The sequence below is a fragment of the Cheilinus undulatus genome, linkage group 3, assembly GCF_018320785.1.
Source record: "Cheilinus undulatus linkage group 3, ASM1832078v1, whole genome shotgun sequence".
Classification (NCBI taxonomy): Eukaryota; Metazoa; Chordata; class Actinopteri; order Labriformes; family Labridae; genus Cheilinus; species Cheilinus undulatus.
This window is the reverse complement of record NC_054867.1, coordinates 32,271,114-32,296,503: the sequence shown is the minus strand read 5'-3', so window position 1 is coordinate 32,296,503 and position 25,390 is coordinate 32,271,114. Positions and strand designations below refer to the sequence as shown.

The window sequence follows — 25,390 nt, the reverse complement described above, 5'->3', positions numbered from 1 at the left end:
AGAGTCTTGTTTGCTTGTTTGAAGATCTCAGACCAATGTTTTTTTTTCCTTGCAACATTATTTAGGCTAAGTTGGACTCAGGAAAGGTCACTGCAAAATCTAAATGAAAACACAACAAGCAAGATGTCTTTCATGCATGCATTTAATTACTTTTTTTCTACTCTTTTTGTTTATAAAATATGTACAGAATATTATGACAGAGACCAACAAATACGCTGACCTTTCCATGTCATAAATATACAATCACCCAACAATCATCCACTCACACATTCAAACATACGGCCATATTAATTACAAGAAAATGCATCAGGCTGTGTTTCAGAGATGTTCCGTTGTTTCTCTTTCTGCTGTTGCTCGTGTGATGCTGGGGATTTTTTTTTTGTATCACACTCAAAAAAATCAAAATGTGCACAGTAAAATGCTGCCAAAAGCATGAATGCTCATATTATTGTCCATTTGTTGCAAAAAGGATCATAAGTTTGTTTCCATTTGGTTATTTCCACTTGAAGACAGCCATCCAGGATCAGGAAAACACCAGGAAGAAGGTTGTCTGCAGGTGTGAGGTTTTTAACCTTGAGAGACAGAGGAGACTTCTGTCTTGCTGGCAGATACTGAGGTCTCATCTTCCACCATGCCACCCATGCCAACAGTGCCCAGCATGCAGTTACGGAACTGAAGGGGATAAAGATAAAGAGGTTTAAAACAGATACCCAGATTAAACTCACACTTTGGCTGTCTCACATGCTACTTTGCTATCTTGCTCATCATAACAAAAACAGCTATCCAAAAAAAGGAAAAATGCTATTTGGTTCCATGAATTAACTTATATTGTAGGAAATGAGTTCCTACAGCTATACTTGTTTATGCAGCACTGAACTGACCTGCTTGTTCATCAGCACATAGATGATAGGGTTGAACAGTGCTGAGCTCTTGGAGAAGAAGGCAGGGATAGCCATGGCTGTAGCTGAGAAAGCAGCTCCCTTGTTGAAGAAGATCCATGCAGCAAAGCTAGCATATGGTGTCCAAGCCAAGAGGAAGCCAAAGACCATCAGGACGCACATACGTGTGACTTCCCTCTCAGCTTTCTGGGTGGACTCTGAGTCCTGCTGCTGAGCTGCAGCCTGAAATGTATCCCACAGACAGAGGTTATGAAGAGCTTCAGAAAACACTGCCCACACAACCAATCAAATGTTCAGTGAATAGCAGAGTAAAAGAGTAAGCTAGGCAAAAATAAGAAAAAAACATATATATTACTTTTACTATAATATTTCAATAGGTAACATTTCTTTGGAAAAATTATCTTTATCAAGACAGAAAAATTATCATTCTGACTTAATTGTCTTTTGATCAAAAGCAGATACAGAGATAATAAGAATATGTCATTGTCAGAAATAGGTGGGTAAACCCGGCATAGCACTGGTTAAAGCACTGTTTAGAATATAGAACAGCTAAGGCTAATACTTACAGCTTTGACTGTGAGCACAAGGCTTCCATAGGTGAAGAAGATTGTGCCAACTGGGACACAGAAATGGCAGGTGAACATGTACATGACGTATGATTCATTGTTGAAGCCTGGAGCCATAGTGTAGTAGTCAGGTCCACATGAGCACTGCAGACCCTCGGGGATGTATCTGTTGGATGAGAGCAGAGGAAATCCTTCAGCACTGCAGAATGAATGAGCTTGGGGAAGGAAATGTGATATTGATATTTGGATATGCAAACTAGCATGAATTCACATTTGAGTTGTAATGTTAGTCTTAAAAACATTAAAAAGTGGATACTGAGCAATTTTACAGCCTATAAGCAACTACTTTCTTACTAGCAGTGATTATTTTGCCACGTTTATCACCAGATATGGATGAACAAGAGAAGGTGAATGATGCTTTTAAACTTCTTTTTTAAAGAAAAGACTACATATAGTAACCTGCACACAGAGTACAGGGCTGACATTGAAATTGTGTATGACAGCAAAGCTACCAGTTCATAGCTTGCATATGGTTTCATTCATGTGGCTACATGCATTTCTTTCTTGCTTGTTTATTACTGACCTCAAGTTAAAGTCTTAATCTATTATGGGTAAGCACAACCAGCAAATGTAAAGGACTCTCCATCTAGGTCTTAGAATGAGCTGTCATGCCTGACCCCCCTGTCCACTCCCAGCCATAAAACATCCTGTTAGAGTTAAGAGTGTAGAGTCACTAAATTTATCTTTTTATCCAATTCAACATGCTCAGACCATCAGGTCTGGCCCTCCTGCACCTTAAGAGGATGGCTGGAAGACAGGAGGCCCCTTAATTGACTTAACTAGATGTAATCAAAGACACCCAAATGATAATTCTGTATTTTCTGAATATAACCAAATAGCTGCAGGAAACATTTGAGATCTAAATTACCTGGACCAGCCACCCAGAGGGGGTGCAGCACAAGCCATGGCCATGATCCAGGTGAAAACAACTCCAGCTCCTGCATGGGTTCCAGTGAACTTGAAGCTTCCCATGGGTTTGCAGACGACGATGTATCTCTCAACAGCCAAGACCACCAAGGACCAGAGACTGACCTGACCTTGAAGTCAATGAGAAGGAAAAAAGGTTATGATTGCAGTTGTTTCAGAGTATGTTGCATTACCATAAAAAATTGAATTTTCTTCACAAAAGAAACAATAAGACAGTTGCAAAGGTCTATATTCATACCTCCAAGAGTAGCCATGAATCCCTCAATGGCACAGCCCATTGGTCCAAAAATGAAGTAGCCATTAATAGCAGTGATGAAGGTCATGGTGAAGCCAAAGCAGACCATGATGAGTCCAGCCACAGCCAGGTTGACCAGGATGAAGTTGAGAGGTTGCCGGAGCTTCTTGTTCTGGGCTGTGACCAACAGTGTCAGGAAATTGATGGGGAATCCAGTGCAGATGAGGAAGAACATGTAGAAGGCCATGAGCTTGAAAACCATTGGGTCAGCCAGGTAGTACTGTGGATATTCAAAAGGACTCCTCACAAGCCCCGTCCTGTTGTTCATGGGGATGTAGAAGTTCTTGCCTTCTGTGCCGTTCTCCATTTTCACTCTGGATGGTGGGTCCTACTGGGTGAAGTATAGCCAGGAACCGTCTGAATACCCTATGTGGTCCCAGTGGTCTCGGTATTGGCTTTATACTTGTCAAAAAGTGGATTATAGAAGGATTGAGAATTAGTCTTGGAAGTAATCCTCAGTAATTGATCCTAACACGGATTCTAATTGACTTCAAGAAAGTAGTTAAGAAAGTTTGTTCTGGGAAGACCACCCCCTCTTTATTATAAGTGACTTACTGCTCATGTGCCTGATCCTGAACTCTTTAGACATATCTAGGTGAAAAGTAAAATTCCTGACTTTGCAATTTCTCCAACCTTAGTTTTCTTTTGTATTAAAAATCAGATCAGATTAAATCAGATCATTTGTTGGTGTATATGAAGAACTTGCTGAGTCATTTTTCCTTGAGGCCACACCCAGCTGCATCAGTAAAATGTCTAAATATTCTTAACTTAACACAATAAGATCAAATTTCAAGCAAAACTGTTTTCTTTAATGAGAACAACAACAAAAATATAAAATACCATGCTTAAACTTTTAGAATAAAGAAGAATTAAATGTATTGCTTTCTTTTACCCTTTGTACACTTTGTCCCAGAATGGGAGGTAATTGCTAAATCCTAATTCCTTTATCCCCTAGACCATCCAAGCCTTAATCACCAGCACAAACACTATACCCTGCAGAATACAGAACACAGCCACATATACAGTTCAACACAGGGACTCACTTCTGTGAAAATATTCTGGATGTGTGTTTTTACTCAGAATTAGACAGGACTGGGGTGGACATGAACCTGTTGATATGGATATGACTTTTTGTCATTTCTTTCTTTTTTCTTTTTTTTTTTTTTTCTTTTTTTGCTGCTGGCATGTTTAGACAGCTTGAAGGAACTTTTTCATGAGCAAGAAATGAAACAAAAAAGGACCAAGTACTTGTGGATGTTAAAGGAAATAAAAAACATTTTTCTTAAACTTTTACCAAAATTTCCTTTTTCTTGAAGTATGGACTGACCTGTTATTAGTTCTACCAGTTTTACTTTTTTTTAAATGACTGTGTTGTTCTGTATAAACAGATCTTATCACCACCTACCCCTACCACTTCAAATTATGTAGAAATTGTAGGTCATTTTATGTCAAGAGATGTAACTTCTTGTTACCAGATGAAGGCGCTGTGGTACCAGTGTAGTTTGGTGATGCCTGAAATTTGCAAATTATAGTTATAATAATTCATTTTTGGCACACTGGTATGAAAATCTTTAAACTTTAACCATCCATTAAAAACTTTTACATTTTTTCATCCAAAGTAGTAGTAGTAGTAAAGAAAACACCTAAGAAGTCTGCACTTAACCAGAGAAAACCCTCTAGGACAAGTTCATGAAAATATGAACGTCATGATTGTGGAAAATAATAACATTTGACAGTAAAATGAACATAGCTTCTTGTACATTTTTCGCCATCAACTTCCAAGAATTCTCTGAATGTCTTAACATGACACATTTAGTTACTACACCCCCACCCATAGGGGGTGCAATGGAGCCATGTAGTGAGGCACAAGCACAAAAAACACTAAACCTCAAATTTCTACCACATTTGAACCTTTTTGCAAATATTGGCAAGTCTCCAAATAAGCAATCAATGTGAGAATGATAAGAGCTGTTGTGCTGCCTTGATCTTCAGACCAGAATAACTTAAATTTAACTGTATCAGCATCCAAATTGTATGTTTGGATCAAATTTAGTGGGTTTGCATCTTAAACTTGCCAGTTTATACCAGTTACTCCAATGACCACTCAATACTCACAGAGTGACAGAAAAAAGGACTCTTATACAACAAGCAACTTAGCCATGCCTAATGTAAAATTTCATACACCGTCTCTTACTGCTTTACTGCATCTCAAAACTGTAAGAAGCTCACTGTGGTAAAAGCCTCTGTTCATATGTACTTTTGCACACTGTAAAAAGCAACATCTATTTTACTCATAAACATTGAGTTTAAATTACTCAGTTCTTCTTAACCTGTTCTAAATACTTATTACAAACAAGTTAATTGTACTTCTTGGCCATAACAGCAAAGGGGCTCAATTTACTGAAGTTTACTTAGTTTAAAAAAATTAAGTAAAAAGGGGGTATAATTAACTTGTGTTAACTTAAAAATCCAAAACAGCAATTTGAACTCTATCTTTATGAGCTGATAGAACTTATTTCAGTTTTAAGTGAACAGTACTCAAACCATTTAAGTATTTTTTGTTATAACTCATATTATTTGAGTTATGGCAAATCTGCAGTTTTCCCAGAATGCCTTTGGGCACTAAACCTTTATGCACTCTGTTTGCTGCAGCTGTCTTTGCCAGGCACCTTTTGAAAAAGAGATTTTTAATCTCAATGAGGTTTTCTCCTGGTTAAAAAAAGGTGAAATAAGATGAATAAATACAATGCACCATGAGTGAAGTTGCTGTCTCAATTAAAGATGTCCCGCCCATAGGAGTCTGTCATTGTTAAGAGCATTAATGAAAATTGTAAGGCACACTGTCATCAACAAGGGAGGTCACTAACAGCCATTGTTGCAAATGGTGGTACAAGATAGTCCACCTTAGATGAAATAATAAGTAACAAAACTTGAACAGAGCGTGCTAGCTTATGTTCAAAGATAATTAGTTATCTAAGATATTCTGAGTGCCAGGAACTTATCAGGGTTTACAATGCACTAAAAATATGAAGTATTGCACACTCAAAGTAGATGATTTAGGCTAAGTCCTGCAAACTTAAATTAAAATTTGAATCTCAGTTGTGAGAACTTAAAATAATTGATTTTAAACTAGTAGTGAATACTTAAATAGTTCAAGTAGAACAAGTACTGCACACCACTAACAAACAAGGTTTTTAAACTCACAAAAGTCAAGGGTAGTTTACTTGTTATTTCTGAGGCAATGAGTTTCCATCATTTTTTAAAGTAAGCTCAACTTATTTTTTTCTTACAATGCACTACTCAATCTATTAACTATAACTTAAATCACTGTGGTAAAATGCAGAACAACATACACATATTGCACTAATCAAGCTTTACATAGTACTTATTACTATTACTATTCAATCTATTTACCATATTAAATGCTGTAATTTATAAATTTATCCTATGTCTATTCAAATACTATAAAAAAAAGCTCTCTGTGGTATATTCCTTATCTCTTATGCACATTTACACCATCTTAACTATTCACTGTAAATGAAATCACTATAGAAAATGCCTCTCCTCATATGCACATCAGACTGATTAATCTACTAACATAAATCACTGCAGTGAAAATCCTTACCTCATATGCACACTTGCACTAGTTAATCTATTAATTGTAACTTAAATCACTGCAGTAAAATGCCTCATCCCATAAGCATATTTGCAGTAATAAATCTATTTACAATACCAATTACTAATTCAATCTATTTATATGATTCAAATGCTGTAATTAATCTATGCACTGTCTGTTTGAATACTGTAAGAAGGCTTGCTGTTGTAAAATGCCTCACCTCATAACACACTTGCACTCATCGGCTATTTTTAATTATCTTATCTTCCTCATGTAAACCTGCCTACATCCTTACATATTTTATGCTTCTGATCATATCTTATTAGCATCCTTGCACCCTTTGTCACATCTTGCAACCACACTATCAATGCAAACAGACTTGTATATACTAAAAAATACTAAGAGGAGCTTGTGCATATCTAGATCTTACTATTTTTACTGTTATAAACCTCTGCTGTACTTAGCTGTAACTTTTTGCACGTTTTTGTTCTTGAACAGGCAAATACTAATTTTTGATTTAAATTGTATACAAGCTAATTTATGTTCTTTCGCATAGGCTTTGAATTTTTCTGCTTTAATCTTTCTATTTAATTTTTTGTAGTACAGTTTCTGATTTTAGATTAAAGTGTAATTAAAAGTATAATAATAATGATTTTTATTTGGTAAAGTTTGGACCCAATCTGCAGTGAGTTTCTCATAAAAATGATTGTACTGGACAATTTGTTTTCCAATATATTAATGCTGGGTTAATGTCAATGGGCAGATATGGATTTTGTGAGGTGTTTGTGTGTGATGCATTAAATGTTTTAATGGATGACAACTGTTGTCTTCCCTGTTGTACTGTTGAGTAATTTTATGGTAATAAAAAGGAAATTATCTAGTGATTTCCTCAACCGTAGGGGGTAGTTACTTAGTAATAACATGGCATTCTAACAAGTAATAACTTTGAAGTGTTGTAATAATATTGTGGCAGTTCTCTGGTAATTAGGTGGTATTTTACCCTAACCCCAACCCCCTAATCCTGTTCATAACCATTAACCTAGCCCTACCCCTGACCCCTGACCCTTTACCTAACCCTTAAAATTACATTGAATTATTCAGGAAGGACTCACTTTAATTGAAAATCATCTGGGAATTATCAAGCAGTTTATATAGAAAATTATCATCTTATTTCTAAGACATCACTTGGTAAATTACCACCTTATTACCAGAGAATTGCCACAATATTGGGAGGGTTAAGGTTAGAGGATAGGAAATCTCGTCTCCCATCAACCTCCCCATGATGACCAATGAAACTATATTGTATATTGTTAGGGTAAAATACCACCTAACTACCAGAGAATTTCCACAATATTACAAGTAATTACTTAATAATTAATACATTTTACTGGGTAGATGCTTCCTTAATATTACATTTCCAAGTTTTATTATATTTCCAAGTTTTCACTTGTAAAATGCCAATTTAAAACTAGGAATTACACCTTATTCTGGAGAAATTACTCAATAATTACACTTATAAAATCACTATGTAATTCAGGACCACTAAGAAAAAGTGCTACCTACTGTCTCTGTCTACTAATTTGTATTTTTGTAATTTAACCAAGACACAGACAGATTATATGTATGCATTTAATGACCAAAATTTACAAAATAAATAAATAAATAAATAAATAAATAAATAAAATAATAATAATAATCAAAATCGCAGAAGAAAAATAAGTGAAGATCCATCTTGGCACTAACAGGGCCAGGCTGGATCGATTACTCGAGTGATCCAAACCTCACAGTCCTCTTTCTCAGTCTTTTTCTGATGGGGCCCCCTTTCACACATGGAAATCTTTTCAAGGCCCCCAACCCTCACCATACACATCATAAATGTGTACTGATGAACACTAAGAAAAAACTATCTAATGTTGATAAGATGTGGTAAAATGATGAAGTTTGGCTCTCCCTTTAATACTGATTAAGAAACAGATGAAGTCAAAAGTGAGAACTGACCCATCACACTTTCTTTTCTGTTTTTTTTTTAGTAGCAATGATGTCTGGTATAAACTGTTAGCCCTTCACTGACTTGAAAGTTGTCTCACAAAATTTACTTTGTGAGACGACTTTGAGCCTCTTTGAGGGCCATGGGGCCAACTTAAGGAATCACTGCAGCAGAGAAAGATCCAAGAGATCCAAATGTTTGAAACGGAATGATAAGCTGTCTGTTTATACTTGTCAAAAGTTCATTTGGAAAATCCACTAGAGTTAATAAGATTCGTCTGGGTTTAAGAGACAGAGGGCGCTGATGTTTACTGGTAGCTAATGAGGTCTCTGCCATAATACCACCCCCTGCAAAAGTGCTCAACATGCAAATATGGAACCAATTACAGCAAAATTCATGATAAGAAGTGAGGCATCAGTGGCATTGACGATAAGTTAGAAAACAGTGAGTTTTTTATGCTCTTCAAGGCAGAGGGAGTAGGATTATGATTAAAGTTGGCGCTGTCTCTGTGGCTCACTTATACCATTAGTGTCTTCCTGGAAATGTGTTCTCAGTCTAAATGGTGCTGCACTAACACCCTGTTCACTATAATTGTATTGAACCACAGCGTCTGAAACCTACCAGGCGTAAATCAAGTTAACTCTTTCAAACACGAGGCACAAACTGTGAGATTTTTGTGCATAGGTAATATAGAAATATGCATGTTGGGTAGTAGCATCACTACAAGTAGCACTGTTAGCAGCCTAACTATATTTTTCAGTAGCTTTGAGGAAGCATTTTTTTCCGATCAATTAGCTTTTCAGTAGTTTAAATGTTTTTAAAGGGGACATATTATGCAAAAATCACTTTTTCAGGCTTTTCTAACAAGAATATGTGCCCCTGGCCTGTCCACAGTCCCCTCAAATACCAGAAAGATCTATTCCCTTCCCCCCTTCTTTCTTCATCTTTCAGAAAATGTGCGCTGAAACAAGCCATTCTCAAATTTTACCTTCATGACCTCACATGGGGAGTAAGCACCTGCCCAGAGGTTTGGTTGGCCCTACCCGCTTGGAAGAAAGTCCCACGCTCCTCTCCTGATCTTCCTCTGGAAGATGCTGGATAGCTCAGTGGGTTACCCTGCTGACTTGACTGATCTTGGAGATTGATGGACCGAATCCTAGTCAGCTCCTTAACTTTGGATAAAAGTCTCTGTAACATTGTAACATCAGGAGTGCCACATCCATTTCCTGAGAGGGGCATAGTCAGGGGTGGAGTCAGACAGCTCAGTACGTTTAAAGCCACAGACACAGAAACAACTCGTTCTGAGCAGGGCTGAAACAGAGGGGTTTTTAGACGTGCCAAAATTCAGTACTAGAGTGTTTTTTCAGCAACAAACTTCACAGGCATATTTTGAGGACCTTTAAGAACAATATAACTTGTCTTTAAAGGGCAAAATATGTCCCCTTTAAAGATCAAGTGCTACATTTTCCCAACAAGAAAGTTAGAGAGCAGCAGCTGAGTCCTCTGTCAGAGTCCAAAACCTAACATTAAAGGATTAGGATAAAAGACAAATTCGTTTTTCTAACACTCTGTTTACTTCTGTGACATCACTTCCTGATCCTGATGTGCATGTCTCTGCTCCCGGCAAGCATGAATTACCTTCAGGGCTACACAGGTGAATCCTGAATAAAACAACATGACAAACCCTAAACAATAAGAGTAAAATGTCATTTTCATAATAATGTGACCCCCCTGTTAGAGAGAGAGGGATGCATATATAAATATGTTTATGGTATTAAATACACTCAAAACATTGTTTAGGCTGTCACAGAAACATTTCATTTTGGAAGTGGAGGAATTTCTCTTTTTTAAAGATCTCTATGAACTCTGTAACATCTTTAGACTGGTTCAGAATAACCAATAATACTTCTCAATAATTTATCTAGGAAGGAGCCTTGAAATAAGATTAAAAAGACATCAGACCCTGAGGGGCAGCCATAGTCACACCCTTTAGGTTGTGTACACAAGTTGAATGACATTATTTCTACAAGCTCTCTTCTACTGGGGCAGTAAATGTTGAAGTTAACTAGATTCACTCAGCTGAAGGTATATTACACAACCCTGGACTCATCATGCAGCAGGTAAGGGGTACTGCTGGGCCATTTAGCCATATCCACAGGCAAAACTAGTGCTGCACAATTTGGTAATTTGTAATTACAATATAATACATAATACACGAGTCTACTTGCCCAGTTATCAAGGCAAATGTAGAGAATAACGGTAGTTTTGAAGTATCTCTGCAACTTTTGTGAAAGTTATCTACAAAACATCCCAAATATGTTTTGGCCTTATTAAATCTTGCTGACAGAGTGTTTATTAGTTTTTATTTTACTTTCCTTGTAGAAGTTTTAAGAGCAATGTTTTTCTCTTGCCACATTCTCTAGGGTAGGTGGAATCAAGCTCAAAAACAGGTCCCTGCTAAATCTAAATGAAACAAAACAAGCAAAATGTCTTTAATGCATGCATTTAATATGTTATCTCTACTCTTTGTTTATAAAATATGTACAGAATATTATGACAGAGGCCAACAAATATGTTGACCTCTCCATGTCATAAATATACAATCACCCAACAATCATCAGCTGGCACATTCAGACATACCATCATGTTAATTACAAGAAAATGCATCAGGCTGTGTTTCAAAGATGTTCTGTTGTTTCTCTTTCTGTTGTTGCTTGTGTGATGCTAGGGATCTTTTTTTTGCATCACACCAAAAAAAATCAAAATGTGCACAGTAAAATGCTGAAATAAGCATGTATGCTCAAATTAATGTCCATTTGTTGTAGACAGGGTCATAACCTGGTTTCCATTTGGTTATTTCCACTTGAAGACAGCCATTCAGGATCAGGAAGACACCAGGAAGAAGGATGTCTGCAGGTGTGAAGTTTTTGTCCTTAAGAGACAGAGGAGACTTCTGTCTTGCTAGTAGATACTGAGGTCTCATCTTCCACCATGCCACCCATGCCAACAGTGCTCAGCATGCAGTTACGGAACTAAAGGGGATAAGGATGGAGAGGGTTATATCAGTTATCCAGCCTACAGCCACACTTTGCTTGACAGGTTGTGGCTGTCTCACAGGATTTGTATTTGTATTTAGCTTTTTTAGTTCATAAACACACCAAAATAAACAGTTCTCAAACAAGGAAACCATAGTCAAGTAAGCTCTATTGAAGCTCTTGGTGAAGGGGATTTTGACTGATCAATTCCTGTAGTTTGTGCAGCACTGAACTGACCTGCTTGTTCATTAGCACATAGATGATAGGGTTGAACAGTGCTGAGCTCTTGGAGAAGAAGGCAGGGATAGCCATGGATGTAGCTGAGAAAGCAGCTCCCTTGTTGAAGAAGATCCATGCAGCAAAGCTAGCATATGGTGTCCAAGCCAAGAGGAAGCCACAGACCATCAGGACGCACATACGTGTGACTTCTTTCTCAGCTTTCTGGGTGGATGCTGAGTCCTGCTGCTGAGCTGCAGCCTGAAAATGAAGGAAATATTCATCACTGTTCATACTGGGTTCTTCTTGGCGATAGATGACTTCTTATTTGGAAAAAAAAAAAAAAAACTGTGAACTCCATTCACTTAATGATTACTTTATGTGAGTTAAAACAGTGTCTCTTACCGCCTTCACTGTGCATACAAGGTTCCCATAAGTGAAGAAAATGGTGAAAACGGGAACACAGAAGTGGCAGGTGAACATGTACATGACATATGATTCATTGTTGTAGCCAGGGGCCAGGGTGTAGTAATCAGGACCACAGGAGACCTGGATACCCTCAGGGATGTACCTAAGAGGACAGACAGGATGTTGGATACATGTTACCAAAAGTAAATTATACAGTAGATCATGTTATTTCACAATGATAGTGTTGAGGTTGCATTAAAAATTGTTAAGAGTGGGAGGATTCAAATAAAGCTAGAACTCAATTCAGAACCTGAGATCACCTATAGGTTTCAATGATGGTAAACTGATAAAACTGAAGCAGACAATGTAGTTAAGAGAAAAGAGTGGAAGCTCTGTAGGGTCTATGTTGAGTGACATGAAGGAGCTCTATGGAAACTTTGGCATTGCTTTGATTCGTTGTTCTTGTGAAGGGTTAGTTGCATGGGTAAAAGCGAGGGTTCAATCCAAAAATCTTTATAAAAATGTGCAAGCCACAATGGCCTTGATGAACACGTGTAGTTCGCAAAATGTCCGCTTTTTTAAAATGCATTTTGCCATGCAAAATAAAGGCATTTTAATTATATGCAAAGCATAAAGTGGGCCCTGGATAGCTTTCTTGAAGGACAGGTGCAGTTTGATTTTCAAACATTTTTGGACTAAGTTCCCTTTTTATTTAAGCGGCTGCCCCTTCACAAGATAAACTAGACTACATAGTTAATTATCAGGGGCTGAATATAAACTGTCTTGGGTCAAAATGGCTTTAGAATTTGTCAAAAGTTATGGAGCTTACTCTCTACAAGTTCAGCACTATGTAGGTTTCGTGCATACACCGTTTCTAAGCAGATAACCACTTCAAAGAGAGTCAGACATTCTCCACACTGCCTGCAAAAAACTACAAGATTGCACGGCTGCAGTAGCTTAATAATTAATGGCTTTAAGGGGACTCAGAAATAATGCACTGGTACCACTGAGCCTGATGGCATGCATTTTCAGACATGTTTTGAGCCAGTCACTCTAGAGGATGTGTGCTGATGATGATGATAGTTAAAGATGGTTTGAGATAAAAACTTGTATGTTGGTTATAAGATCGCAGATGGTCTCTTAAGATTGTGTTACAGCTGCAGCCGTACTCCCTCTCCTGATGTGCAACTAATCCCTCTGGAGCGTTCTCTATGATTGTATCAGAGTCATTCAGTTTGTTTTTCTCATTCTACATCAAACTCTCTGACTACTTTCTTTGTTAAGTGAATGGCAAATTTTGGTCACATATGGAGAGGAAACATGAGCAGGTACTTGGCCAGACAGGTTGTGAACAAAGCTCTGACTAAAATTCTTGAACTGATCAGCATTGTTTATGCAAAATAAAAGTGAAAACCCCATACTACATATATGATATAGAATAGTCAATAAATTGCCCTAGTTTTTAGGGAGGTGCCGTTTCACTTAAAGAAATGCTGACGTGCCCCCAAGCGTGGCACCGAACCCGAACAAGCCCCCTTGTGTGCAGTCCCTTGCTCTGGCATCTCTCCAGTGTTGCATAGTCATTGGTCCTAATTGTGCATGTGTGTGTTTTGGCCAATGTGTGTGAGTAGCGTGCCTCTCAAAAGTGTTCTATCGCCTTACCTTGACCATCCAACCAGGGGAGGAACAGCACAGGACAGGGCCATGATCCAGGTGAATGCACATCCTGCTGAAGCATGGGCAGCTGTAAATTTGAAACTTCCCATGGGTTTGCAGACCACAATGTATCTCTCAACAGCCAGAACCACAAGTGACCACAGTGACACTTGACCTGTTGAGAAAAAAAACAACAAAGATCTGATAAATACTTCCAATCCTGCAACCATCTTCAAAATTGAGTCTCACAAATATGAAAAATGGAACAGCCCAATATTTATATGGTTAGCCAAAGGAATTAAGGAGCTAAACAACCAGTTAAACAAATTGCATTCAGCAAATAACCCATATTTTACCTCCAAGGGTGGACATGAATCCCTCAATGGCACAGCTCAACTGTCCCATGGCGAAATATCCCATGAGAGAAGAGTAGAAGCACACTGTGAATCCAAACAGTACCATGACAAGTCCAGCCACTGCCAAGTTGACCAGGATGAAGTTGAGAGGTTGCCGGAGTTTCTTGTTCTGCGCTGTCACCAACAGTGTCAAAAAATTGATGGGGAAGCCAGTGCAGATCAGGAAGAACATGTAGAGAGCAAGAAACTTGAAAAACCATGGATCAGCCAAATAATACTGATGATAATAAAAAGGACTCCTCACAAGCCCCGTCCTGTTGTTCATGGGGACGTAGAAGTCCTTGCCCTCTGTGCCGTTTTCCATTTTCTCTGATTGAGAGGTCCTGCCGTGTCAAAGGTAACTAGGAACTGTCTGACCCTCCTATGTGGCTCATAAGTGGTTCCTGCATTGGCTTTATACTGGTCAAAAAGGGGATTATAGAAGGATTGAGATTATGTGTTTAAAGTAATCCTCAGCAGATCATCCTAACACCGGATAGTCATTAACTGCAAGAAGGGAGCAAGGGACCTTTGCTTTTATTCTGACCCCCTCTCTCTTTTCTGCAAGTGTTTTTTGTGAGTTTGAGTCCAAGTGAGTTCAAATACTTCAGACCTATTTTGGTGAAATCTCTGCAATTTTTTTACCAACCAAAGTTGTATCTTTATCGCTAACTTCTTTGATTAAAATTGGCAATACTGGTACAATATTTACCAAACAACTAATACATCATGTGCACAATTCATTAACTGCTATTCATGTATACACAATCAACACATTATGAATTATTGTTTGTTTTTTCATTAAATTTCTGTTTTACTTTTTATTGCTTGATTTCAAAGCAGCAGCTGATTTAGTGACAGTTTGGAAATCACTGATTTTTCATGTGGATTTTCTCTCAAGTTAAATAATTTGTATTTAACTTATCCTTTTTATGGTTCATCTCAAAAGTATCACAGTGATAATGTTCCAATGTAATTTATTTGGTAAGTTTTTGTTATTTTAGAAAGGCAACAACAAACATTAATAACATTGAACTGTGTTGGCTGTGTTGCAAAGACAGGTAAACTTCTAGCGGCTGCAAGCAACTAAACAACTGGAACCCCAGGACGGTTTGCCATCACATAAATATTTAATTTATTTGATTATCAATGATTATTTCAGACATCTTTAAAATAGTGGTGAAATGAAATATACAAAAATCATAAGCAAAGAAGATCAAAGGTACTCTGCCTGGCTTATGAGAACAAAGGAGAACGTTCATCTGCAGAGCTAACGGATGATAAATTGATGCGTTTCCAGGCACCTGGAGTTATGATGTCAAAGCACAGCGTAGTACTACAGACTAAAAAAATCCAGTGCATGAATTTTTGAGAGACATGGCTAAAAACATCAAAAGCATAGACAACAAAGGACCTTCACCTTCACATCTTCAGATGCTCTGCTCTATACTCAGTGAAGTTTTACTGGGCAGGAAGTGAGTGCTGATATTGAAGTGGTTCACAGATTTTAATAATAATTTCAGCTTAATCGTATTTATTTAAAGTTATTTTATACAGTTAGGGAAATCACATTCTGCACAGTCATGATTCAATACGGCTGACGCATGGTGAGCGTATTGCAACACTCCCTGTTTGTGTGTTTGCTCTGTTGTTGTTTCTCTACACCTCAGCTGAGCTACAGTTACATTTTTCACTCTTTTTACTACTAATCACTACTATTTTATAGCTGATGTGGGTTTATGTGTACATATAGTGTACATATAGTTCTGCCTCTCCTGCCCAATGTGCCAGTTTTTCCCCATCCTCCATTGTCAATAATGGTATGTGTATTAAATGTAGCTTCTTTGTATCTCTGGAGGACAGGGTAACTCTTTAGGAAACGTTGCCCCACACCACTAAACCCCACCTTTATTCTCAGCTCTAGCTATCCAGCCCCCTGTAGTTGATCACAGACAACCTAGTGTAGCCCCCCCCCGTAGGTCCTGAGCTAGGAAAGTGGATTTGTGACTGTACAGGGAAAGCAAAATAGTAAGATGAAGACTCACTGGGATCAACACCAAACCAATTTTCCCCACACACTCACCCACTGAGAATAAAACTGATCGGTCCGTAGTTGGAAGGTAGGTCTACTTTCCTGAGAGAATGCAAAGTATCCAGTGGCAGCTTACAGCTAACAGCTTACAGCTTACAAACACGTCCTGAGACTTCTCCTATGCCCTTCCATGAACCAATTAAACATTTTACTACAACCAAAAGTTGTATATAATATTAAAGACAAAAAACTTACAAATCTTTGCAGATGAGTAAACATGAAATACAGAACTACAACAACTTGCAAAGTCTTAACATTAAGATTTAGGTATGTACAAGCTTTTGTTGGTATTCTAGTCATCACTAAATAGCTCCTCTATTGATCTACATACAGTATGATCCACTATTTGCAGGGCTTTTCCCTTAAGGCCACACACAATATTTTTAATCAAATTTGAAATATTCAAAACTTAAACACATTTAGAAATGACAAAGTTGGCTTATCTATATTCTGTCTGGGACAGAGAAAACTCCTAGGATGAGTTTGTTCAACCAAAAATTGAATATGAGACTCTGCAAAGGTGACAAAAATCTTAAAATCAACTGTAAATAGCAAGATTCCTGTACATTCTCTGCCATGACCATCTGCAATATTTTTGTAGGTCTAGACATGACACATATGGCTAGCAAACTCATAGGAAGGGCTGTTTCTAATGGGGCGCTAAGGAGCCTTTTTCATGACACTAAAGCGCAACAACAAAATAACACTAATTCCTACCATTTTTTAACTTTTGCAAATTTTGGTGAGTAGTGGGCATGTTACAGCTCCAATATAAGCAATTCATTTGACAGAATAATTATTCCTTGTGTTCTTATGTTACCATTGCACTTTGTTGGTGCTTCAGACAGAAAAACATTTTTTTGACTGCATCTACAAATGTAGTGATATTTAACTGAGGAGTAGGAGTACAGTGGTACATCTACTTGTGTGTTTTACACATAAGTTGAATTGGTTGAGAACTTGCCAATTTATGCCGGTCATCAGTCACACACTTCAGACCATGTTTCATTTGGCTTATAGTGCAGTCATGTTCTGCGTGCCAGACCACATCTCAAATTAAGACCAACACACCCAATGGGCGTAATTTCACTTGCCATGGGCACTTGTCAAGAAAAAATGTCAACTGCCATTCCTAGAGGTTTCTTAAAGAGCTATACAAATAATTACTTTCAACACAAAAATGTATAATTGTGCTAAATATATCAATATATCAAATCAAATGTAAGATCTCAGATATAGATAAGATTTTACACAAAGTATGTTATCATGTATGAAAACAATCATGGATTTAAGTGATTTCTTCATCTGCATGCTGATGATTGTCTTGTATTATTTGCTGGCTTGGCTGTTTCTGTCCTAAAAGCAGGAACAAAGATACAAAGCTTTACAAAATCTGCCATAAGATCCTGAAGTTACCCTGAATGATAACAACTCAATGAGTTGTTTTCATCAGGAAAGAATTCAGCAGTCAGAAAAAACAAAGGGTTCCTGACATTCAGTCTCTTCTCAACAAACACACAGAATTGTATTTATTTTTTCTTTTTATTTATGTCAATTTGTATTATTTTTTATTCATATTGTTTTATCTAATTAATCAGATTTATTTCATTATACACTGATTATTTGTGGAATTATTTAAAATGCAAATTTATATTATGTGTAAATATTTAATATATTTTCATTTTTTTACACTGCTTTGGCGGTAACTGATCTGTTTATGCCAATAAAGCAAATTGAATATTGAAATTGAATTGAGTTATTTTTTCAAGACTACTTTTTGGGGCTTTTTTGCCTTTATTCTGGTGGACAGCTTAAAGGAGACAGGAAATATGAGAAGTGGGAGACAGGGAATTAATCCCACAACCAGTGCGTTGAGGACTCTAGCCTCTGCCCTGCTTACCGACCTCCATGATTTTTTTTTAAATGCAAAAAGAAAATACTAATGCCCTCCAAGTATCTTAACTCTGTGAGGACAAGGGCTTATTGAAAAAAAATCCCTAAATCCAGTTGAGCCTTTAACACTGGCTGCCACAAGTCAACCATGCAGACCAGTGGGCAGCAAGAAATCAGCACTTTGCCAGGGTTGTGATCTCTAGCACCCCAGAGCCACCACCCTCTATGCTAGCTCTCACTGCCCAACATGTCAACATGGAGACATAATTTACCTAACCTAGCCTGCCACATGGCTCTGTACAAGGAAGCTCCAGGTGAGTTTGAGCACATGTGCTGTTGAAACTATGCATTGCTGCCATTCTTGGTCAGGTCTCCCTTGAAAAAGAGATCTTTGATCTCAATGGGACTTACCTGGCTAAATGAAGGTAAAAAAAAAAAATAAATTGATAAATAAATGACAATGCTGATATCTAACCTGAATCTCCATATCTAAGCTTTTACATTTTATATGCTTCCTCCCGGGGAGCAATTATTTCTATTAAATAAATTATTCTCTGACTGGAAGACCGTAGCACTATGTCAGGCCTCAAATTAGTGTAAACTATCTCCTGTGGCATATCAAGTTTCCCTCCTAAATCTACCTGCATCTCAGTTATTAGAACCCTTTTACTGGCCTAGCAGACGTCTGACTCCTCTGAGTTTCACTCCCTCATAAATGAGCTGAACTGCCACTCTCTTCCTGCTAACATCCTGCATTCACCTCTCACCTTATGCTTTATATTCCTACAGCTAAACTTTTCAAAACCATGAAGTGCCGCCAGACACAGGATACCTACTTTGTGACAGACTGATCTTAACACACTGTAAGAATGTGCCTCAGAGTTGCTATCCCTGTCTACTTACCTGCTCTATTACCATCCCCCCTTGCATCTTTGAGACCTACTTTGTTCCATAATGATTTCCCTGATCCAAAGTCCCTCTGGCCTAGCTGAACATTACCCATAATCTCTGCATGCCTAAGAGCTGCCTGTGCCTCCTGTACTGTCTGTCTTGGGTTTCATTTTCTGCCTATGAACAGAGGCTGATTTCAAAAGTATGGACTACTTTTTGTTCCAGAAGCCTTTATCAAAGCAGAGGTTTTGTTTCCCAAGATTAAGAACCAATTTCTAGAGAATAACCTGTGATCAGTCTACAGTGGGATTCTCTTACAAATATTTAAACCAGATTTTCTTTCTTCAACATGTTGTTGCAGTGGGATAGATACATTTTTCATGATAGTTTCACCAAAAAGACACAACTGACAGATTTTGATGCATGCATTTAATGACCTACATTTAAAACATTATAAGCTTTTATAAAATATATGTACAAGTGTCCAAGAAAATCAATTCTGGCCCTGAAAAAGTTCCAAAATCTCAGAAGGAAATAAGAGTTGATCCTTGGACTTACAGGGCCAACTGGATTGACTGCACAAGTACCTAGTGGTAGTGAGATGAAAACTGCTTTACATATGGTCAAAGCCCCACTGTACATTCTGTCAGACCTTTCTGTAGAGTAATATCCAAGCAATCCTACTGTATGAAAATGAATGATAACGGCGCCTGTATATATTTGTCAATAGTCCATTTGGAAAATCCATTGGAGTCGACGAGAGTCGTCTGAGTTTAAGAGACAGAGGACACTTCTGTCTTGCTGGTAGATACTGAGGTCTCATCCTCCACCATACCACCCATTCCAATAGTGCTCAACATGCAGTTACGGAACTGAAAACAAAGCAAAATTCATTATTAGAAAGTGAGGCGTCAATAGGCATTGACGGTAATGAGATAACGGTACAAGTGGTTCCCTTTTAATGTTCTTCAAGGTAGAGAAAACAGGATTATATGGGACGCTGGCTGCTGTCTCCATGGCTCACTTGTACCATTAGTTTTTCTTGGAAATGTGTATTCACCTGAGGGGCGCTACGCTAACACCCTGTTCACTATAATTGCATTTGAGCAACACACTGAGGGCTTAACTGAGGACAGCCAGAAACAGCATGAACACAGCGGCATAAAAAACAAAAACAAAAGTAGAAAGAAGGGTCTCTACTAATACAGACACCTGATGGGTCATGGTTGGTATTTTGATTTTTAAATCTATTTTAGAATTACTTTTAGTGAAATCATAATACTAGAGAATTCTAGTGAAACATGTCATTAACTTGTTCAGCAGCACTGAACTGACCTGCTTGTTCATCAGCACATAGATGATAGGGTTGAACAGTGCTGAGCTCTTGGAGAAGAAGGCAGGGATAGCCATGGCTGTGGCTGAGAAAGCAGCTCCCCTGTTAAAGAAGATCCATGCAGCAAAGCTAGCATATGGTGTCCAGGCCACCAAGAAGCCACAGACCATCAGGATACACATACGAGTGACTTCTTTCTCAGCTTTCTGGGTGGATGCTGAGTCCTGCTGCTGAGCTGCAGCCTGAAAATGAAGGAAATATGAATCATTAGACATACTCATACACTGGGTATAGAGGATTCCTTATTGAAAAAAAAAAAAAAAAAAACTTTAAGTGTACTCCATACACTTAAAAATAACTTGAAAATTCAAAAGATATCATATTTAGACAATACATTAAGTTTTAATTTTGGGCATTCAGATACCAATGCACACAACATGCACTGGCACTCACTGAAGAACAACCCCACAACTGACGTGATCTGCAGTGTCCACTTGTAAACTAAAGCAGTGGTTCTCAACTTGTGGATATCCATTGTGCAGATAGGACTGAAGTCCTTGGCTGACATGTGTCCATATTCTTTATATTGCTGGAAAAGGAGTAAAGGAGTAAATTATGGTTGTTTCTTGAGATCTTGACCTAAGCATCCTGTTGTCTTATATTGAAATATCTTGAACAAAGTTGGTTTTCCCACAAAATGCTTTAATTTCTTGAGACCTTTAAGAAAATCCACCGAAATGTTAACCTGACACACCAGATGGATTTGTTTCACACATCCATCTGGAAAACCTCCCATAGACAGTGTTTGGAAAAGAGCAGAGCCTTTGAAACTTGGGGGGTGATTGGATGAACATTCTGTCTGTCATGTATTTATAGGTCAATCAAAGCAACAAAACATTTAACGTCGTAGGTGTGCCCCACTACCGAGGACTAAACTCCATAGAGAACTGCATAACGTGAACCATTGCGACTGTAAACATGTCAGTACACAACTTTGTCGTTTTTTTAAAAGAAAAGACCTCAATGCTGTTCTTTGTTCTTCTTTTAACGAAGAAATGTCATCAAGTTCCGATAAAACTGATGCTATAGCAACATCCATGCTCATCTCTTCCACCATAATTGCACTGGCCTCTTGTCACTGCTTGTGTACATCACGACTCCGCCATGCCCAAAAGTACTGCCTCTTACTTCTGATTGGTCCTGTCACTTTCTTACAGGGCTCGATCTGTTCAGATGGGAGCTTTGCAAAGATGGCTTCACCAGTGAGAAACACAGAAACGGGCAAATCCATCTGCTTTGCAAGGTTACCAAAATGTACATTATTAAAGCAAAATAAAATGCTCCTCCAAAAGTTTTGGTCTGTCCCTTCTCAGTCATATGTTTTGTTCCATCTGAAATCAAAAGTGAAACAATTTTCATTATATTACAAAAACAATCAGAAATGTTGTTCACAGTTTAAATCACAGAAGAGGTGTTGGGTCTTATGGCTGGACCAGTTGAGAACCATTGAACTAAAGCATAGCTTTATAAATGTGCGTCCAGCCTCGCTCAAAGTGATGGGAACTGTGGCTCCTTTAAGAGATCCAGTTGATTTATCTCAGGTCAGTAATACAAGTCTGTCTTTAAGCTCCAAAACAGCTATTAACTATTTAGCCTTTTTTATAACTCTAAAACAACATAAAAATGAACAGGAGCTAGCACTGAGAACTGGTTTGTTCACAAATTTACCTGCAACTTGTCATCTCAACTTCAGTTGCCACTTCGCCTTGACTAGTGTCCATCAAGATTTATCTGCTGCAGTACTTTAAAAGCATCTTTTCGACAAATAAGAGAGAAAGGCTGTTAAAGAGGCACCACAAGCTTCTTAACTCTTTTCCAAATCCCCCCCCATTCATTTGTACTGCCAGTGGCTTCATGGCAAACAGCATGTAGGGCTACTGAACCCTGTAAGAGACACATAAATGATGTAAGGGTTGGTGTTTGCATAACAAGCAGACAAGTAAGCTCTGATGAAAGATCATCACGGAGGATGGATTGTTAACGCATAATATGGTGGTTCTAAAATGCAGTCACTTTGTATTTGAATGCCCAAAATGACTCTATAATGTAAAGTGTAAACAGGACCACAGTGTCTCTTACCGCCTTCACTGTGCACACAAGGTTTCCATAAGTGAAGAAGATGGTGAAAACGGGAACCATGAAGTGGCAGGTAAACAAGTACATGACATATGATTCATTGTTGTAGCCAGGGGCCAGAGTATAGTAATCAGGGCCGCAGGAGACCTGGATACCCTCAGGGATGTACCTAAGAGAACAGACAGAATTGTATGTTGAAAGTTCAACCTTATGTAGATTAATTGCATTCTCTTCTCAAGCAGATCATTTTCATACCTGACACAACCACTCTAAAGGATGTGAGCTAGCACCATTACCAGAAGGAGGTATATGTTTCAAAACAATTTTTAGATGATGATGGTAAAAGATGGTTTGAAATAAAAGCTGGATGCTGGCTATAAATTGTATTTTGTTTTCTTTGGTGATAAATTTCCAAGAATCTTAAGTTCAAGTGAAATTCTTTCAAATTCTTGCAATTGCCTCAATCTCCTAATGCAAAAAAAAAGTTCTACATTCTACATAAAGTGCCTTCTTATCTAGGTTTTGTACTGATTCCTAAAACTGCCAGTAGCAGTTACCTTTAGTCTCATGGGTACATTACAGATGAAATTCCTCAAACTTGCTCTGTGTCTTTGGTGACAGACCCTATTAGTTGCTTTGCTCCATCATCTTGATCTGGGATATATAACATGAGAGTGTACATGCTCATACATTTACTTAAAAACAGGATTAAAATGATATTTCTGTATTTTTGAAGCTGTTTGAATAAGGCAATTTTAGTTGTGGCAATAGTAGTGGCACTAGCCTCCAGAGATTTCAGTGAGCGCCTTTAAGGATGATGTGCTTGGTGAAGCTAAGCTGTGCAGCACTACAAACTGGCACACTTTCTCTGCATGATTTAGTGTATTTAAGGAAAAAATGGCCCAAAAACAATCCTGACTCAATTGTATGCAAGATCATTTTTTTTCAGTCTTTCATTTTACACCAAGAAAGCCTCTGTGTTGTAATGCAATGCAACCTTCAACTACCAGCTATGTGCTCTTCAACCTCAGTGTATCTGATCAGCTGCTTAAGATGTTGGTTTCGTCAGAGAAAACAAGAGCGAACTGTGTCAGCTGCTTGAGTGGAAATCTGAAATAAGCAGTTTTAGTCCTTTTTTTGTCTCTTGAATGGAGCTTTAATGTCTAGTTTCTTATAAAGTCTTTTGATGTCTTGGTTTTTATGATGTCTTTTGATATCTTGGCTTTTAAGATATGTTAAAATGTCTAGGTACTTATGATGTCTGAAGATGTCTAGGTACTTATGATGTCTAAAGAAGTCTTGGTACTTATGATGTCTAGGTGCTTATGTCTAGGCTTCTATTATGTCTGAATGTTTTATAATAACTAGGATCTTTTGATGTCCAGGTTCTTATGTATTTTGAGGTGTAGCTGCCTAGGACGTCTTGGTTCTTATGAGGTCTTTTGATTTCTGCGTGCCTATCATGTCTTGGTTCTTATGTTGTCTGAAGATGTCTAGATGCATATGATTTTAAGGACCCTAGATGACTTTTGATATCTAGGGTTTTTATGATGTCTAAATACTTATGATCTCTACGTTCTTATGATTTCTGAGTTTTTATGATGTCTTATCATTACTGGGTTCTTAGGATGTTTAAGTTCTTTCGATGTATAGGTTTTATGATGTCCTATGATGTCTAGGTTCTTGTGATGTTTTAAATGTCTGGGTACTAAAGATTTCTTGGTTATCTTATGATGTCTAGGTTTGTATTCTGTTTTAGTTTCTTTTTTGATTCTTGTGTGGTTAGGGTATTGTTCATGCTGTTTGGGTGCCTTTTCTGTTGTTTTTTTTTTTTGTTGTTGTTGTTGTCCTAGTATTTGTTTTTGTTTTGGCCTACCTTGACCATCCAACCAGGGGTGGAACAGCACAGGATAGGGCCATTATCCAGGTGAATGCACATCCTGCTGAAGCATGAGTGGCTGTAAATTTGAAACTACCCATGGGTTTGCAGACCACAATGTATCTCTCAATAGCCAGAACCACAAGTGACCACAAGGACACTTGACCTGTTGAGAAAGAAAAAGCAGGCATGATAAATGCTTTTGGGTCCTGCAACCATCTTCAAAATTGAGTCTCACAAATATGAAAAATGGAACAGCCCAATATTTATATTGTTAATGAGGAGATTTATGGAGCTAAACAACCAGTTAAACAAATTGCATTCAGCAAATAACTCATATTTTACCTCCAAGGGTGGACATGAATCCCTCAATGGCACAGCTCAACTGTCCCATGGCGAAATATCCCATGAGAGAAGAGTAGAAGCACACTGTGAATCCAAAGAACACCATGACAAGTCCAGCCACTGCCAAGTTGACCAGGATGAAGTTGAGAGGTTGCCGGAGTTTCTTGTTCTGCGCTGTCACCAACAGTGTCAAAAAATTGATGGGGAAGCCAGTGCAGATCAGGAAGAACATGTAGAGAGCAAGAAACTTGAAAAACCATGGATCAGCCAAATAATACTGATGATAATAAAAAGGACTCCTCACAAGCCCCGTCCTGTTGTTCATGGGGACGTAGAAGTCCTTGCCCTCTGTGCCGTTCTCCATCTCAGCTAAGATGAGGATTGACAATGGTCAGTAATTGTGGAGCAATGTTGATGGTCAGCTCTCTAACCTGCTACTTCTCATACTGCAGTTGTGATTATATAGACCCCAGGGTCAGCACCCTGATGGATCAGGAAGATAAGCCAAAGGACTATGCATGATAATTCAGGGCATTAACTGAGTGTAATCACCTGGCACAGGTCTGTAGGATGTTTCATCATGAGCAGCAGCAGATGTCACATAACCACAAAGGTCATTTAATGTGTGAGGCAAGGAGATGACAGTGTCTTTGAAACTGCTGTCCTTCAGTTTTAAAGCACGGTACTACTCCCATCTAAAAATGGTAGAGAAAAAGTCACAGAAGGATACTGACATTATCTCTAAGACAGCATAAGATGTC

General features: G+C 38.1%; 3 protein-coding genes across 3 annotated transcripts; all 3 read right to left on the bottom strand.

The window, feature by feature from the left end:
- Positions 1 to 567: 567 nt before the first annotated feature.
- Positions 568 to 3,054, bottom strand: LOC121506847 (green-sensitive opsin-like). Its single transcript, XM_041782803.1, has 5 exons — positions 2,691 to 3,054; positions 2,394 to 2,562; positions 1,466 to 1,631; positions 882 to 1,121; positions 568 to 672 (listed from the first exon to the last, which is right to left on the bottom strand). Exons 1-5 carry the CDS (start codon positions 3,052 to 3,054, stop codon positions 568 to 570), a joined length of 1,044 nt encoding a protein of 347 aa, XP_041638737.1.
- Positions 3,055 to 11,283: 8,229 nt separating this feature from the next.
- LOC121529525 (green-sensitive opsin) lies at positions 11,284 to 14,385 on the bottom strand. The gene is made up of 5 exons (XM_041817453.1): positions 14,022 to 14,385; positions 13,672 to 13,840; positions 12,007 to 12,172; positions 11,623 to 11,862; positions 11,284 to 11,382 (listed from the first exon to the last, which is right to left on the bottom strand). Exons 1-5 carry the CDS (start codon positions 14,383 to 14,385, stop codon positions 11,284 to 11,286), a joined length of 1,038 nt encoding a protein of 345 aa, XP_041673387.1.
- Positions 14,386 to 19,709: 5,324 nt separating this feature from the next.
- Positions 19,710 to 24,993, bottom strand: LOC121529405 (green-sensitive opsin-like). Its single transcript, XM_041817228.1, has 5 exons — positions 24,630 to 24,993; positions 24,282 to 24,450; positions 22,409 to 22,574; positions 20,272 to 20,511; positions 19,710 to 19,808 (listed from the first exon to the last, which is right to left on the bottom strand). The coding sequence occupies exons 1-5, from the start codon at positions 24,991 to 24,993 to the stop codon at positions 19,710 to 19,712; spliced, it is 1,038 nt and encodes a 345-aa protein (XP_041673162.1).
- Positions 24,994 to 25,390: the final 397 nt, after the last annotated feature.